The 17,038-nt window shown below is 42.5% G+C and overlaps 1 protein-coding gene across 1 annotated transcript; it reads left to right on the top strand.

The window, feature by feature from the left end:
- The first annotated feature begins 1,305 nt into the window (after positions 1 to 1,305).
- E2F6 (E2F transcription factor 6) lies at positions 1,306 to 14,581 on the top strand. The gene is made up of 8 exons (XM_084262004.1): positions 1,306 to 1,497; positions 4,223 to 4,271; positions 6,912 to 7,128; positions 7,436 to 7,595; positions 8,640 to 8,753; positions 10,711 to 10,867; positions 11,584 to 11,661; positions 13,869 to 14,581. Exons 1-7 carry the CDS (start codon positions 1,441 to 1,443, stop codon positions 11,619 to 11,621), a joined length of 792 nt encoding a protein of 263 aa, XP_084118130.1. The 5' UTR covers positions 1,306 to 1,440; the 3' UTR covers positions 11,622 to 11,661; positions 13,869 to 14,581.
- Positions 14,582 to 17,038: the final 2,457 nt, after the last annotated feature.

Genomic DNA, 17,038 nt, shown 5'->3' with positions numbered 1-17,038 from the left:
ATTCACATTTCTACAGAGCACCTGCCCTGAGGGTGGGAAAGTGACTGGAAGGAAATGCCAGCAAATGTGTAGGGGGGAAGCATAATAGTAGACAAATTCTTCAAGTAAAAGAACTCCATGGCAGACTTATCTGTTGCACAATACGGTTGAGGTCAATTAACTGCCATAAAGAGCAATCAACTGCCAGATAGTTGATAAAGAATTGTGTTTTAAAGAAATGTTGTTGTCTGACAAGCAGGAGTTACCTACTGAATCAGAAATTTTGAGATTACTGTTGATGGTGACAAACGAGCAAGGCAACAGCCAGTGCTTGTAAAAGGCTACAGCAAGTGTAGAAGGGCAGGTGCCACAAAGATGGGATTTTGGAAGGGATCTGGGACACCTTGATGGGATGTGAATGGAGAGGTTTAGTTCAAACAGCCCACCTGTGCTGGCTCCTCTTTGGCCCTGGAGGAACACGACTAGCCCTCCACCCACAAGCCTCTCCTCGTTAGCTCTCTCTTGACATGGCATCCTTGTCTCCCCCCTGAGTGACATACACAGCTTTAGCCTTTTTAAACCAGCAGTTGTGGTAGATGCGGACTTGCCAAGAGAACAATACTAACTGTTCTCACACCTGTTTACCGACGGCGGGCTGGGCAGGGGACTCCTTTCTCCTGCTGTACACCGACCCCGCTCCTCGCAGAAACCACAGCGGCGAGAACTCCCTCGCTTTAACCCACTTCAGCCCGCTCCAGCGCCTAAGGGAGCTCCCCTTACGGCTACATCCCACCGGCAACACAAGGAGGAAGGGGGCGAGCAAATCCTTTCCTCCACCGCACCGGGAGGGCGATGAGAGCAGAGGAAACGCTAACCCGGCGGTGCCCGGAGACCTCCCCTTCCCCCAGGCGTTCGCAAGCGGACGCCCCTGAGGAGATACCTGCCCGCTGCGCCGAGGGGACGGGAGGAGGTGGCAAGCGGCGCGCTACTCCCCGTCCCCGCTGACAGGCTGGAGGAGGGCGGGAAAGCCGGGGTGGGCGGGGCGGCGGCGTGACCGGGCCGCGGGGGCCGGTGGGTAAAGGAAGCGGCCGTCCCACCGGCCGCCGGGCAGGTTCGTCGTCGTTCCCTTCGCTCGCGCCGCGGCTCTGGCGGGAGGGCGAGGGGCGGCGCGCGTGCGCACGGGTCGGGGGATCCGCTCTCCCGCCCAACCGTCCGCTCGCGGCGGGGGAGGGGAGCGGCGGCCATAGCGGGCGGCGGTGAGGGCGGGAGGGTTTCTGCCGCCCCCTCCTGCCGGAGGCGAGATGGGGATGGCGGCACCTTCTTCCGACGCGGGCCCGCGGGCTCCTCGTGAGGGCCTCTGAGCGCTCTCCTTCCGCCGCCTCGCCTCAGGGCGCGGGAGGCCTCCCGCCGCGCTAGGCCGCGGCCGGCGGGCCGGAGGAAAGGCGGAGGGGCCGAGCTAATATGGCCAGCCCGACCAAGTGGGAACACCTGAGGCCGCTGCGGCCGGACACGTTGCGTGTAAGTGAGGGACGCGGAGGGCAGGGACGGGAGGTGTTGCCCCTGCGCGGGGAAAGGGCGGGACGGCGTTGCCATGCGTTGCTCCCACCGCCGGAGGTTTTAAGGAGGCTCCCGAAAGTCCTTCCGCCCGTCCGGCCGTAGGTCCGCGGGCTGGGCCAGTGTGGCAGGCGCAGCCAGAGCGGCGCCCGAAAGGGGCGTGGTGGCGCTTCCCTCCCTCGCGCCTCTCCTCAGGCAGCCCGGTGAAGGCTGATGCGAGCGACGTGAGACTGCAAAGGGCCGCTTACCGCAGTTGTGTTACCTACAGCCTCTTAACCGAGTTAACCAAGTTGTTGCTATGTTTGAGAAAAACACGCAGCACCTGTGTATTCTGTTCTTGTCTGGGCGTCTCTGATGTTCTGGTAATCCTTTACGCAGTTGTCACTGTTGCTTCTAGTAATTTTATGAGGTAGCTAGCAACAACAACAAAAAAGGCCTTTTAATGCTGTGAAACTTATTATTATTAATCTTGACTATTGGGCAATATGTTATTTGCTATGATTGTCTTAAAGCTATGAAAAAGTTCCGTGATTTTTTAGACTGGTAACTGGAAATTTGTTATTGGAGGTGATGATTATAGGTGTTGGGTGCAGCTTCATTATGTAGGTGTTTAGACGAGTCAAGCAGGGGTGAGCCTTTCTCTCCTTAATCTACTTCTCATGGCCATGGGATAGTGAAGTTCAAGACCATGGGTGTAATGAGAAAGGCAAGCAGCAGAGTACAGAACCTGGACTCCAGTTTATTCAGGCAACAGGTAGCTGAAATTTTGAGGAAGGCAGCTTTTAAAATTGGAGGACCTGGAGTGGTAAAGGTTTGTAAGGATGTTTACACGCATGGGGACGTTGCATCCCAATGCTCATGAAAACAAATAAATTTGTTGTAAATTTTAGATATACGTGCACCCAATGGAGGGAATGGGGATGGTGGTGAGTGGGCAGGGGCATAAAAAGAAGATAGGCAGGAGGTGGAATCAGGAACAGGCTGTAGAGAATAAATACTAAAAAGAACATTGCATGCCCTACTGAGAAGGACCTGGGTGTCATGGTGGATAAGAAACTTAACATGAACCAGCAGTGTGCCCTTGCAGCTCAGAAGGCCAATGGTATCCTGGGCTCCATCAGAAGAGGGGTGGCCAGCAGGGACAGTGAGGTGCTTGTCCCTCTCTACTCTGCCCTCGTGAGGCCCCATCTGGAGTACTGTGTCCAGATCTGGACACACAATAGCTGAGGGAGCTTCTTAAGCCACAGCCGCCCTTCAGTACTTGCAGAGAAGTTAACACCAAGTTGACTGCAGACATGTTACAGCCCTGCAAGATGGGAGGCTGTCCTGGTTTTAGTCAGGATGGAGTTACCTTCATTTGTAACAGCGGATGGAATGCTGTGTTTGAGAGTTAAAATGAAAGCAGTGTGGATAACACCCTGATGGTTTTAGTTGCTGTCAGACAGTCAAGGACTTTCTCAGCTCTTCATGAGAAAGGAGGGGCGAAGCCAGGACAGGTGACCCAGGCTGGCCAAAGAGACTATTCCACGCCAATTATGTCCTGCCCAGGATATCGGGGGGGGGGGCGGGCTGACAGGAGGAGATGCAGGGGCGGCTCCAGGACGCGCGGTTCTTGGGGGACGGTCGGGTTCTGGGACGGCTCTGGGTGGCACGGCCTGAGTTGTGTGGTTTGGTGAGAAACTGCATTGTGTATCAACAGCTTCATATATTTTTGCTCTAAAGTCCTGATAGCATTGTTATATTGTATCTTTCGGTTATCTTAGTAAACTATCCTTATACCAACCCACAGTTTCTTGATTTTGGGGTTATTTGCCCCTTCCTTTTCCCTTTCCCTTCCCTTTCCTCCCGCTTCCCTCTTCCCCTGCTCTTTTCCTTTAAGGAGCAGGCAGCGGTGTGGATCTCGGCTCTCAGCCGGGGTAAAACCACGTCAGAGGTTGAAGGGAAATAGCTGTGGATTGAAACAAAAGGAGAAAGAGAGGTTGAACTTGATGTGAAGTGAAACTTTCTCACTGTGAGGATGTGCAAGCAGTGGAATGGGATCTTCAGAGGGGGTGTAGCCTCCATGCCTTGAAAATTTCAAGATCCACTTGGGTAAAGCGTGGAGTAAGCTGCTGTGATCTAGTGGCTGTTCCTGTTTGGAGTTGGGATCAGAGACCTTCTCTGATCTCTTCCATCTGGAACGAATCTGAATTTGAAAAGACTCCTTTTGTTAAATTGGGGTGAGGAATGGAATGAAGTACTTACTTAGTCTCATCGTGTCAGTTTCTAGACCAGGGTAGACTTTGCTGCTAGTTTGGAAGTCTGCTGTAAAATAATTGCAAAGCTGTATAATAGCCGTAGCAGTGTGTCTTCAGTATGTGAACTGTTGCATGAGTAGTGGGAGCTTGTACTTGTAGAGTTTATATAGGTGTCTGTTTGTGTTGTAACTGTTGGCTGCGTACTGGGGAGTTCGCTGGTGTTTGCTGCTTTCCACGACAGAGCGAGATGTGTGGAAATAAAGGGCTGAAAATTCTTATAGGAATTAATGGGCATGAATCCCTTCTATCCAATGACACTCCTTTGCTGTAGTATCTGTTGAGTTGTCAGCACTTTTGACAGTGGTAGCATCTAGAGCTGATTTGGGGATTTCTTCTGGAGAAGCTTCCTTTGTAGATTGTGTCAGTTACTTTTTGTTTGTTTTTTTCCCCAGCCACCAATGATCAACCTTAATGTGGATGATGAGGTACAGTTTGTACGAAGTAAGTCGCTGTGTTCCATACGTGAAGATCATTCTCAAGTTTTCATGCTTTTTGTACAATGCTGAGTATATGCTGTAAACACGAGAAATTATCTGTCTAATGTAGGCAGAACAGGAGGAATGCTGCACACTAAATGAAGTAACAGATATGAAGCAACACATTCTTCAGTCTTCCCTTTTTAAATCTGCTGCTAGTGTACCTTCCCACTGCTGTAAAGAAAATAACTTGTATGACAAGCAAGTTAGAGAAAACTGGAACATTATGCTGGCAAACATTGTGTTATCAACTGGTATTAACAAATGTAAATACAAGCTTGAGTGAATTTGCATTGTTGTTTTGGGTTTTTTTTTCCTCACCAATTAAATAGTCTTGCACATCTCACAGTAACACAGTCCAAAACGGAGTTGTTGAACCTGTCACTTCATGTTAGAGAGTCCACAATCTTGCACTGCAGAATATATGTGATATACTATGAGTAAAAGTTCTCATTCATCCTGGGCAAAATCCTGAAGTTTGAAGTATGGTGTTTCCTTGGGAAGTTTCCTTGCTCACACACACACGTGCGTTCTCATGAAGCATTAGACTGTCACAACTTGGTGACACAGTTTGAGATATGAAATATCTGGTTTGCTTTGCAGGAGAGAGAGAAGACAAGTAACAGCAGGATTTGTCAGTATTTCATTGATTAGCATCAGATCAGTGCATGTGTACCATGTATTTTTGTGCTTTAAAAATACATACTTTTTAATAATTTAAAGTTAAGCAGTTTTTCTGTTGTTTCTGCCAGTAAGCTGGTAATGGATACATGTAGCACAGAGATCTCTCTTAAACCTGTAGTGTCCTGTGTATGTAGGTCTTTGTTGCAGTAGTAAATTAAACTCATCACCAGTTCTTTTGCCCCAAGGCCAAATAATACGACCAGAATTTGTACATGTATTAATTTCTTGCACTTCAGAACAGGTTAGTTGTAGCCAGGCTGAAACAGTCCTTGAAACTAAGCTAATTCCTGAACAGTGCCTTAATGTCATGTAGGAAATCAGCCAGTGAATCTGAGCCAAAAGGGTGCAAAAAAGATATTTTTATATAGTGTCATGCAGCAGATGATAGAGCTGACTCTGTCAGTGCCCTGACGCTATCTGTAGTTAACCAAAGGTTTCATTGGCCTGTCCTCAGGTATATGAATGAGGTCGTGTCCTACAGAACATATGCTTAACTGCTAATATGTGTACTAGCAGTCTGAAGTCATGAATGTTGAGAACATGAAGGTGCATGTGTTGTGGGTTTGTGTGGTAAGGTTTTGGCGGTGGAAGTGGGGCTGCAGGGTGGCTTCTGCAAGAAGCAGCTAGAAGCTTCCCCTATGTGCAACATAGTGAATACCATCTGGCTCAAGGACAGACCCGCTGCTGATCAAGGCCAAGCCAATCAGTGATAGTCATATAGCACCTCTGTGGTAACATATTTAAGAAGGCAAAAAAATCATGCAAGTAGTGGCTTTTTACTGCCAGAGAAGGGAGTGAGAAGATGTAAGAAACTGCAGACACCAAGGTCAGTGAAGAAGGGCCAGGAGGAGGCACTCCAAGTGCCAGAGGAGAGATTCCCCTGCAGCCCATGGAGAGAACCATTGTGGAGATGGTTGTCCCCCTGCAGCCTGTGGAAGAAGATCATGAGTAGAGATCCCACCTGCAGCTCATGGAGGACCCCAAGGTGGAGCAGGTAGAAACAAATGAAGGATGTTGTGACCCAGTGGGAAGCCCACATTAGAGCAAGTTCTTGGCAGGACCTGTGGCCTGTGGAAAGAGAGAGAAAGGGGCCCACACCAGAGCAGGTTTGTTGAGGGGGTCTTGTTGGGGACCAAGCTGGAACAGTCTGGGCCTGAAGGCCTGCACCCCATAAAAGGGACCCATATGGGGGCAGTTAGTGAAGAGCTGAAGCCCTGCGGGAAAGGATTCAATGCTGGAGAAGCTCATGGAGGACTGTCTCCTGTGTGTGGGACCCCATGATGGAGCTGAGGAAGAGTGTGAAAAATCCTATCCCACTCCCCCACCCTCAAGAAGGAAGACAACTTGTGAGGAACTAACAAAAACCTTCATCCCTGTCTTCCCCTGTGATGCCTGAGGATGGCAGTGGGAAGGGAGAGAAATAATGAAAAGAGTTGAGCCTGGGAAGAAGGGAGGGGTGGGGGAAGGTGTTTTAAGATCTGGTTTCTGTGTGTGTAGTGTAATAAATCAGGTGGATTTTTTTAAATTCTGTGTTGAGTCACTTTTGCCTGTGACACTAATTGAGCAATAATCTCTCCCTGTCCTTATCTGGACTCTTAAGCCTCTCAATATATGTTTTCTTCCCTGTCCAGATGAAAAGGGGAGTGATAGAATGACTGTGGTGGGCATCTGGCCTCCAGCCAGTGTCAAACCACCAGAGCATGCATTCTATTAAGATACATTCATTGCAAACAAATGAAGGTCTGTGTAGTTAATAGACTTTATATGATACCATTGTATGATGCCATTGCAATGTCAGCATTAATAATTGCAGTGTTTTCAGACTTTTCTCTTCATTGAGACTTCGTTGCTATTGCTTTTGTAAGGAACATATTACTGTCTTGTAGTAGTTTACCTTAAATATTCTATCAAAACTTTACAGAATCTCTGAAAGCCAAAAAGCCTCGATTTGATGCATCCTTGGTTCATTTGACTCAAAAATTCATGGATCTTGTCAAAAGAGCTCCAGATGGTATCCTTGATTTAAATGAAGTAGCTACAACTCTTGGAGTACGAAAACGAAGAGTGTATGACATCACCAATGTGTTGGATGGAATCCACTTAATTCAGAAGAGATCTAAGAATGTTATCCAGTGGCTGTGAGTTGGCTTTGAAACTTCTACTTTCTGAAACAATAAAACACAATGTTGAGTAATGTGTATAACTTTGAAAGTACTTCTAGGCATATTGAATTACTTTTAATAGGTAAAAAGATTTTAAGTTCTTCTGTATTCTTAGGCTGAATTACTTGCTTATTAACAAGTATCAAGTGCACAAGCGTAATGAAGCCTATGTTAGTATAGGATGCCAGATTTCCTGTTAGTAGTTTTCCATTAGTAGACTTTGTGTTCAATAAACAGGCTCTTTTTTATATCAACATACTAGACAATGTTCATATTCTTCTAGAGGTTCCAGTATTGACCAAATTGTTGGAAAACCATCAGATCCGCAAAACCTTAAAGATGAAATTTCTGACTTGTCAGCCATGGAAGAAGCTCTGGATGAACTAATCAAGGATTGTTCTCATCAGTTATTTGAACTAACAGGTGACAAAGAAAATGCAAAATATCCTTTTAATTCTTGCATTACTTTAATACATGGTTTTAGTTTTAAGTACTTGGATATCTAGTTATAGGTGTAGGCTGATACTACAGGTAGGCATTAACACTTGGTAATGAGTTTTGTAACAGGTACTTTACTTGTTATTTTATATCTGTGTATAGTAGTTGTGTTTCTGCTTAGCACAATCTATCCTGTTCTCAGGGGCATGCTACATGTATCACCTGCTACTGCAGAGGAGTGGAAGTGGGGCAGTAGTCTTTGTACCCCAACGGTCATCTTGCTCTATCCGTTACAGAGTAAAGTAGTTTCAGGGGCAGGTCTTGACCTAACAGTGACATTGAGTTGCTTAGTAAGATGAGAAAGAGGACCCAAAGCAGAGTCCCGGTGGCCTGTTGCCAAGGAGGTATAATCAACAATAAGTATGTTGATTGTGTCCTAACAGTATTCTCTCTTTTGGGAGAGGTTCCAGTGCAGTCTTATCTTTTGCAGGGCTTTTAATAATAGAAAAGAGATTTATTTTAATATGACATAAACATTGGATTTTGGCTTTGGGTTACAATAAGGTATTACTTAGTTCCCTTGTCTATGAGAATGTTAAACATCTGTGCTCAAATGAAATGGGCCCATTTTCTGTACATCAGGAAAACTTTTCATTACATCTTACCTGTTACTGTTAAGAAAATAATAATATAGTTTTCCAGGAAGTTATTTAGATGTATAGTTATTAGAAAACAAAAAGGTAGTTTCTCAAAGGCAGTATTTTCTCTGCTTTGTAGACTTGGAACAGCATTTGTGAAAACTGTCAGATGTGCTTAGTTTTTTAATACTGAATGTATTTTTCAAAAGCTTTTTCCTTACTAGAAATAAAAAACCCTAAAACTTTTCTGCTTGTTAGCTAATACTTAATTTTACAGAACTAGTATTAAAGTAACCCCAGCTGAACCATTTACCATTCTTAAGTTAATATTCTGCTCCACCATGTCTTATCATACTTTTTGCTTCTGCCTGGTAGCAAATTACTTTACAGAATCCTTGACCAATGTATACACTAGCTTATGTGACATATCAAGACATCCGTAGCATTCAGGCATTTCAAGAACAGATTGTGATCGCAATCAAAGCTCCAGAGGAAACCCAATTGGAAATACCAGGTCCTACAGAAGTAAGTTTTATACATTTCTGTCTTAAGGGAACAAAAGTTCTCAAATTTGATTTTTACAGCAGCAGTCAGTAATTAACTTCCAATTTCTTTGTTGTAGCACATACTGGTACTTCATTGTTCTCATGATCCACTAAATAATACTGTGGGGATAATAGTAAAAGAAATTTACTTTTCAGGGTCATTTTTGTTTACCTAAACTATTAAACAATAAATATTTCAAAGCTTTAATAATTTGGTTTTGCTAGAGAATGGAACTGCAGTAATATGTTACTTATTACCACAACCAGTTTGTTTTATAATTACTCGGATAATGAAACTTCCAAAAAGGTGGTATTGTCTATATACTAAAAACTACACAGAAGGTAAATCTAACCAAATGAAACAATAGGCATGATTTAATAATGCTGTTAAGAGCATGTAAGTGTTGTCTTTTTAACAAGTAGACAGTTATTAATATGGTACAAAAGTATGAAACACACAGTATACTTGATAAAACATTATGGCACTCTACTAGATCATGTCAAGATGGATTTTTCTTGGAGGTGGGGTGCTGTGCCCTGTCCTCATCTCATTGTGCAACATGCATCCTCCCATCTATGTCACAGAGGAGAGCTGTAGCTTTGCCTTTTGCACCCAGTCACACTGTACCTGCATCTAGGACTGTGTACTGTGAACACACTGTTTAAAGTAGTGCTGTAAAAGAGAGGAAATACTGGAAGTAAGGTTAAGTTGAAAAATGAAGTCACAGAATGGCAGGGGTTGGTAGTGATCTGGGAATATCACCTAGTCCAAACCCCTGCCAAAGCAGGATCACCTAGAGATGTTGTGTAGAGTGATGTCAAGGTGAATTTTTAATATCTCCAGAGAAGGAGACTCCACAACCTCTTTAGGCAGCCTGTCCCAGAGCTCCGTTGTCTTCAGAGGGAAGGGTTTTTTGCATGAACATCCTGTGTTCTAGTTTCGGCCCATTGCCCCTTGTTCTGTGGCTGGATGCCACTGAAAAGAGTCTGGCCCCTTCCTCTTGACACCTGCCCTTTAGGTATTTATAAGTGTTGATGAGATCCCTTCTCAGTTTTGTCATCTCTAGGTTAAACATACCCAGCTCTCATGCTGGAGAACTTCAGCTTCCCTTACTGAATTTCATTAGGTTCCTTTCCGCACAGCTTTTCAGCCTGTCCAGATCTTGCTGAATGGTAGTGCAGCCTTCTGGTGTATCATCCACTCTTCCATGTATAGTATCATCAGCAAACTCGAGCTTTAATTCTGTTTTACTTTTGCATGTGCATTTTTATAATGTTCTTAATTGTGTAGTCATCAAATTTGTCTTGTGTGCACAGAAAGGGGGGTGATATTGTAAGAAAAGGAGATGATGTGTCAATAGAACCAAAGGACTTGGATTCACTGCATAGATCTCCAGTGGTTTCACTAGTAAAAGGAGCTGGCACTCATCCTCTGGAAATGAAAAAATATTTCAGAGGCTTCCTTAAGCAAAAGAAAGCAGGATTTTAATAACTGTACTTAGAAGAGAATCTTCCCATTGCGCCTCTCTGCCTTACAGATTGATGCCTGCTGAAGGAAAACAGTAAAAGTAATGTGATTTTTTTTCTTTGCCATATTATTAAAGGTGTGCTGTGCTTTGATTTGTTTTCTGATACAAAGCATTGACTTGCTAAGTTTTAAATTTTGTTACTCTTAGTAAATGTTTAGTAAATCTCAGTCATGTTTTAAAAGGCCAGCAAAAAGTCTGAAGATTCATTAGGTGCATGTTCATAAAAAAATGGAACCTTGTTAGCTTAATGGTGCTTAATAGTTTTCCTACAGATCTATGTGATAGTCATAGTTTGTAATTCCTGTTTTTATTCCATTTTTAATCTATTGGCTTTAAAATATGTGCAAAAATAGATACCTGGTGTGTAAGATTTGTTCTTTGCTTTATATGCAAGTCACTGTTTTACAGGATTGTATAGAAGTACACGTGAAAAGCACAAAAGGACCCATTAATGTGTATCTGTGTGAGATGGAACAGAAGCCAGGTGCCAAAACTTTTGAAGATACAGATATAGATATAGATACTGTTGCTTCTGAAACTGAGCCATCAGTTCCTCCTGATGAAGGTAGTTACATTTCTATCCTTGTGTTTGATTTTGGTTTGTTTTTTTCTAAAAGGTTGTTATACCATTCTGATAACTACTGTACAAGTATAATTTTCTGGACATAGTTTGTGGGCTAAGATGTGTGGGAGTATAGGAAATGCCTGAAAGAAATGTTAGTGCTGCTGTGTTACCTCACAACAGCAGGAGGTCAGAGAGTCAGGCACGTGCACACATAGCAAGGCACTCTTGTTCCCTGACCCTTTCCTTCCTTTGCTTGCTACTGGTTTCCTGTCTGAGTTGGGCCCTGCGGAAGGACCAGTGTGTGTCAGTTTTCAGCTGCCTCACTGCAGAGTCCAGCAGCTCAGCCGAAATAGCCAGCACGAGAGTTGGTACTGTCTCCCAAGAGAGTGCTGCTTGTGTGTGTTACTGCTCTGTCGAAGGGAGGGCAGGCAGAAGTAGTATTTAGATCTCCTACAAGAAGATTGGCTGGAATATAGTTTCTCAACAGCTACTTTGTACTGCAGGATGTTATGGTTTAAAATAAATGTGGCGGGAATTGCAGGAGCTCAGAACACAAAAGAGAAATTATTTTTAGCATTGCTGCTCTATAGTTGAGGGGAAGAGTTGAGTTTTTAATCTTAGCCCTTTCTTTTTTTACCGTATGTTGTTGGCAAAATGGCTCGGAACTCTCTCCTACAATGACAGTATCTTTTTCTTTTTTTCTTTTACTTTCAAAGTGAGATCTCCGGGGGAAGAAAAAAACCAAACCACCTGAGATGACAGATTGATTACAACTCAAAAATCTAATATGGAATGTAAATATCTGTGGTTTAAAGCATTTCCAAAGCTGCTTGGGTCTTCAAACTTACTAACCTGAAATGTTCCAAAGTGTTTTAAATTTAAAACAGCTGTGGTTTGGTCACGGGTTTTTACATGATTGCTTATCTTCCCAAGTCAAAAGACAATTTTAGGAACTTTGTTTTTATAATTGCATGCAGTCTACAGAGCCTTGGGAAAATGGTGTTTTAGCTTATGAAATAATTTTAATTGGCAGAAAGCATATGCAATTGATAACTTAATTGAAAACTGAAGAATTGGAAACTTTATGGAATGATCCATGATCCTTCTGAGAATGTATATAGTAAAGAAATGCACTTTTCAGTTGTGAGGGTGCACTACTACAAAGCAGGATTGTCAAACACAAATGTAACATAATCCCTTATAAGTCCATTCCAACTCAGTATATTCTGATTCTGACAAAGTACTGATGTGTATTGGAAGCTTTTGTGATCAGAAACAAGATGTAAATATCATTAGAGTTATGCCTTACACTATGTAGATGCTGTTTGCATTGTTTGCATCCAGCTCTGCATGAAATATGGTATCAACACTGAAGTTAAATTTGGCTTTTTGTATATATCTGTATTATGTCTGTCTAGTTACTGATGTAGATTTATTGAGATGGATTGCATTTCTGCCTTTGTACAGCAAAGAAAATAAAATAAGCTTATAAAAATATGAAATAGTCTAAACGGTCAGTCTAATGAGACACGTTGGGTTATCTTTGTTGGGATACCTGCAAACATTGAACCTGATGTGAAAATTTGAAGTATTTTATGTGGTGTTGGCACCTACAGTTAGATCTGATTTTTGTGATGCCACAGTACTGCAGTTTTCAGAAGAAACATCATGATCAATTATTTAAATTGGTCGCTTCCCATTTCTGAAGTTTATGTATTTAAGTTCATAGCTTTAGCCTAGTACTGTGATCTCTCTGGCTTCAGCTTGTAGAAATACATAAAATTTTTTAGAACTATATCTGTATTTGTCCATCTTTAGTATTGGTAAAATGAAGCTTCAGAATTTTGATTCTGCGTTTTTTAAATGAATGAACTGTCATCATACCAATGCCATCCTAGGGCTCATTTTGCTCCAGCCCTGAAAGCATGGTTTTCTGTGTGGGGAGGGTGGGTTGGTTGGCTTGGTGTTAAATAGGATTCCAAAGTGCTCCCAATCATACCACATCAACAGCTATCCATCTAGTGACAAATGAGAACAAAATGAATAAACTGAATATTTTAACCAGCAACTCTACTGCTAATTCAGACAGATGCTGTGAAATTAAATGCCCTATATTCTACTAATGAATACAAGTAAGGTAAGACAGTTGATGCTGAAGAGCTTAAATATACCTAAATTCATATTGAGAGTTAATCCGCTTTACTACGAGGTTCACTAGTTCTGCAAAACATGTAGTCTTATACTATGTAAATGGGGAAATACACCAATGGCATACTCATGTCAGTGATGTTGAGTTCTTGTGTACAGGTTACCAACTTCCAGCTCCAGAATATAGGACTTCAGTGTTGGAGGCTATTTTTTTACATCTCTATAAAATGCAAACTCCCATCTGAGCTGTTAAAATAATAAAACTAAAGTGAATGTACCTTTCATACATAGTTTGCAGTATAAATAGTGCTTTTCCAGTGAAGCTGTTATTTTAAGAAATGTTTTTCGACAGAAATGTTGTCCTTCTTCAGATTTCTCTTCAGATAGTGAACTTGCGCTTTGATTTTGGTACGTTGCCGTTCTGTTTTGGTGGGGAGAGGGGTCTGTGCCTGAGGGAAGTATAGATTTCCCTCAGATGGCTTCCACACCTTGGGTTGATGTTTCCTATGAGAGCTGTGAAAACTTCCTGAATGCTGTGTGTTAGGGTGGGATTTTGTTGCATGACGTCTCAGAGTGTTGAGCTGTGGAGTCAGGAAGTATACTATTACAGAATAACTGTTATAAACATTCAGGAAGTCTGTCTTCGAAAGCAGGACTTGCTTTATTTAATTGAAACATGAGGATTTTTCATTCTGAACAAGTCTTGTAATTCTGTTCCTCCTCCCTCTGTGCAGGTTTTCTAGCTGTAGAGGTTATTTTTAACTGCTAGCTAAACAATTACCATAGTGCAATGGGAGAAGATATATTATGACAGTTATAATTCTTTTCTGAAATACATTTATTATTTTAATAGTGCACCTTCACTGGAACAAATGGACTTCTGAGGATTAAACCACTTCGCTGTTACTACTTGGATACTTGCACTATTACCCACTTGCGATACTGGAAAACAAGGTGCAGTATAAGCTCAGTACACCCACTAGCTGCAAAGGTCAGTCTTGCGCCTGAGGAAAAGTCCCTGGGTGATGCTGACTTTAAACACAAGCTACTAGCTCACTTAAAAAGTAAATGTGATAGGACCTTACTCTGAATTTGTAGAATAATGCTTGGGGGTTTTCCTGAAAGGTTATTGAGATCAAAGTATTTTTGTTGAGTCGATTATCTGTCCATTTTCAACTTACTTCTACGTGTAAGTACTTCCCTTGGCTATTTCAGGACTCTGCCTGTAATAAATTAAAAAGCTCTAATAGTGTTTTTGTCTCTCCTTCAGTAAGAATGGCTGAGCGTCCAAATGTGTTAGTGATACCACCGGCCAGGATCCATAATTATAAAGCAGCCTGGGTTTGCTGACTCTGTAACTGGAACAAATGCCACAGTTGCCAGTCAGCCTTTATTTGGTATGGGAAATGTCTCGTCGGAGCTTTCAGAAGTGAACTGCAGTTTTTAAATAATGTGATTTGTAAAGGAGAAGATTGCTTTAAATTATTATCGCTTGGAAAGCACTTAAAAGACTGCAAATTCTTTCATTTTGAATAATCTTTTTGTTGTGTGTGAAGAGCCTCATTTATAAGCATAATTAAATTATTCCAATTTCAAAACTCACATCAGCCCATGTAATTTTCATTGGTGAAGTTAGCCAGCTTGCCAGAGCGTCGGCTGGTGGTGCCGAGTAGCAGGAGTTAAACCCTCGTGTGTTCTAGGATCTTGGTGTATAGGCTGGTGCTGGCACCGTGCTGGGGTTTAAGTGTGTTTATCCGGAACAGGAATCTGCTATTTTTGGTTCCACTTCTGATCTGCCAACGGTAATTTGTGAGAAGTGTGTGGAGGCTAAAGGCACATCAATTACACTTGGCTGCGCACGGCTTATATATATCTATGGGAGGCTTCTCGCATAGATGTTTACTGAAGGATGGGGATATTTGTTTGTAAAACACACAGCGTATGGAGAGAAAGAGAAGCCAGATTCTCCCTGTGTTTCTCATCCCTTCCTTCTATCCCACTGTGCTTGTGGCAGGTGACCTGAGGGCTGTAGCTGTGCTGTCACAGCTGTACAGTAGACAACCTCCACTTCTATGTTGGTTCACAGGAGCTTCTTGCATGTGATCCAATGAGCAGTTGTAAGCACACCTGGATTAGGTGAAGGGGCTGCAGGAGGCAATTCTAGAAGTTGCCACAGCTCACACAAAAGATAGCAGCTCAGTACATAGTCGGCTTTTTATGGAGTTTTATTAGGCCTCTAACACTTAATAGCGTCCTTCTTCAAAAGGAAAACTCAGCACTTCACATGAAAACTTATGAGATGTAAAAATCTACAAGGAACCATTCAACTTCCTAGAATGGTTTTGCATTCAGTCTTTTCTAGATTCTAATGCAAATCCTGCACAGAACTGCTTTCAGATGATGTAATACTGATCTTTACCAGACAGTTTCGGTGTTGCAGCTGTCATTTTCTAATAAACTTTTTTTGTTTGTTTTTTTCCCCCATCTATAACCATAAAAACATCAGGAACAGGTTATGGCAGTAGTTGTTGCTTCTCTCTAACATGCAGCCAAAGTGCATGTCATGGAACAAAAATTGATGAGGTGGTTCTTGCAAATTTGGAGAGTGTCAGATCAGACAAAGTTTCAGCAATTTCAGAAAGGGAAAACCTGTTTTTATATATCTCTTAATTACAAGGCACACGAATTGTTGAAAGACTTGCTGTCTCCTTAACCTAGGATAACATTTGTGTGCATAAACTGTGACCTCAACATTAGAAGAGTTCATTTCCAAATGTGAAAATAAAAGTTCTCATCTGTCAAAATAAAAGTCCAAAGTCGAGTAAAAACATTTCCAAGTTTATTTGGATAATAAAGTTTTAATAGGGGCTGCAAATTGGAGATGGGCTCAGACCTTTAAGCACAACTTAAGAAGCAAATACCTGCAAACCTGAAGAGTAAAACAAGGTCAATAGGATCAGTGTTAATGATACCAGTAATTAACAGTAAGGGTTGAAGCTGACACAGTCTTGTCTGCAGTTTGAGATTTCTGGCTGAGATTAGGTGTGACCAAAACAGCTGGGATCCAGCAGAAGAATTCTGGATCCAGAAACACCAGCAACGAGGAAAATTCCCTCCATTATTTGCAGCAGTAGCTGTCTGCAGGCAGCTACTTACCTCTTCATTTTCTTTGCAAGCAGGCAAAAAGTTCTTGAACACAGGTACCTGTAGGAAATATATCCAGCTAAATATTGCAGGTGGTACTTTTAGCATGGGGTTGGAGGAGGGAAGGCATCGATGTGATTTTGAAAAGGAGAGCACACAGTATCTCTAACGTTGGCATTTCTGCAAACTGTGGTGAGACTGTCTTGTGATGTTCTCATCTGCTAGGTTGTACTCTGCCTGTGTCTTTCAGAAGTGTCCAGAATAAGCTGTTACGTGGAATGAGTGAATGAGCTTCTATCCCCTGGTCTGGAGAAACTCCTGAACATTCTGACTGTTTCTTCCTGACCAAACTGCATCTGTGAAAGTACTCTGAGTAATGCTGAGTACACTCCTCTGTTAGCTGGGTACTCAAGGATGGAACCAAACTCTCCAGTGGCTATCTGTGAAACTAAAACTTACTCTTCACCATCCCTAAAACACCTACAAAAACAGGAAACAGGATCCACGCACTGCCTCTACCCCTTATGCTAAAGCAGGTTGCACAGAATTCATAGCTGGGAGCAAAGAACCATGATTTACAAGTCACCAGAGAGACATTTTACCAAGCAATGTGCTCATCAGCAACCCTGGTAATGCTTTAGTTCTGTCTGAGAAATAATTTATTATTGCAAAAATCCCCCTGATGTTAGAGAGTGATTCAACTGTAACTGCCCAGCAGTGTGTGCAGAGTCTTCAAACGTGTGAGAAGCTAATAGAGATGATGGTTTCTGCCCTTATTCAGCAGCAGGTTAAACAAGGTAGCTGTGAAATGATACAAAATTATCCCATCCTCAGTGAATATTCATGAGGGAAATACAGAGATTTACCTCAAGAACTGCA

Source organism: Gallinula chloropus, assembly GCF_964237585.1.
Source record: "Gallinula chloropus genome assembly, chromosome: 3".
Lineage (NCBI taxonomy): Eukaryota > Metazoa > Chordata > Aves > Gruiformes > Rallidae > Gallinula > Gallinula chloropus.
Note: the sequence above shows the minus strand (reverse complement) of the source record. Positions and strands in the feature narration are given on the sequence as shown.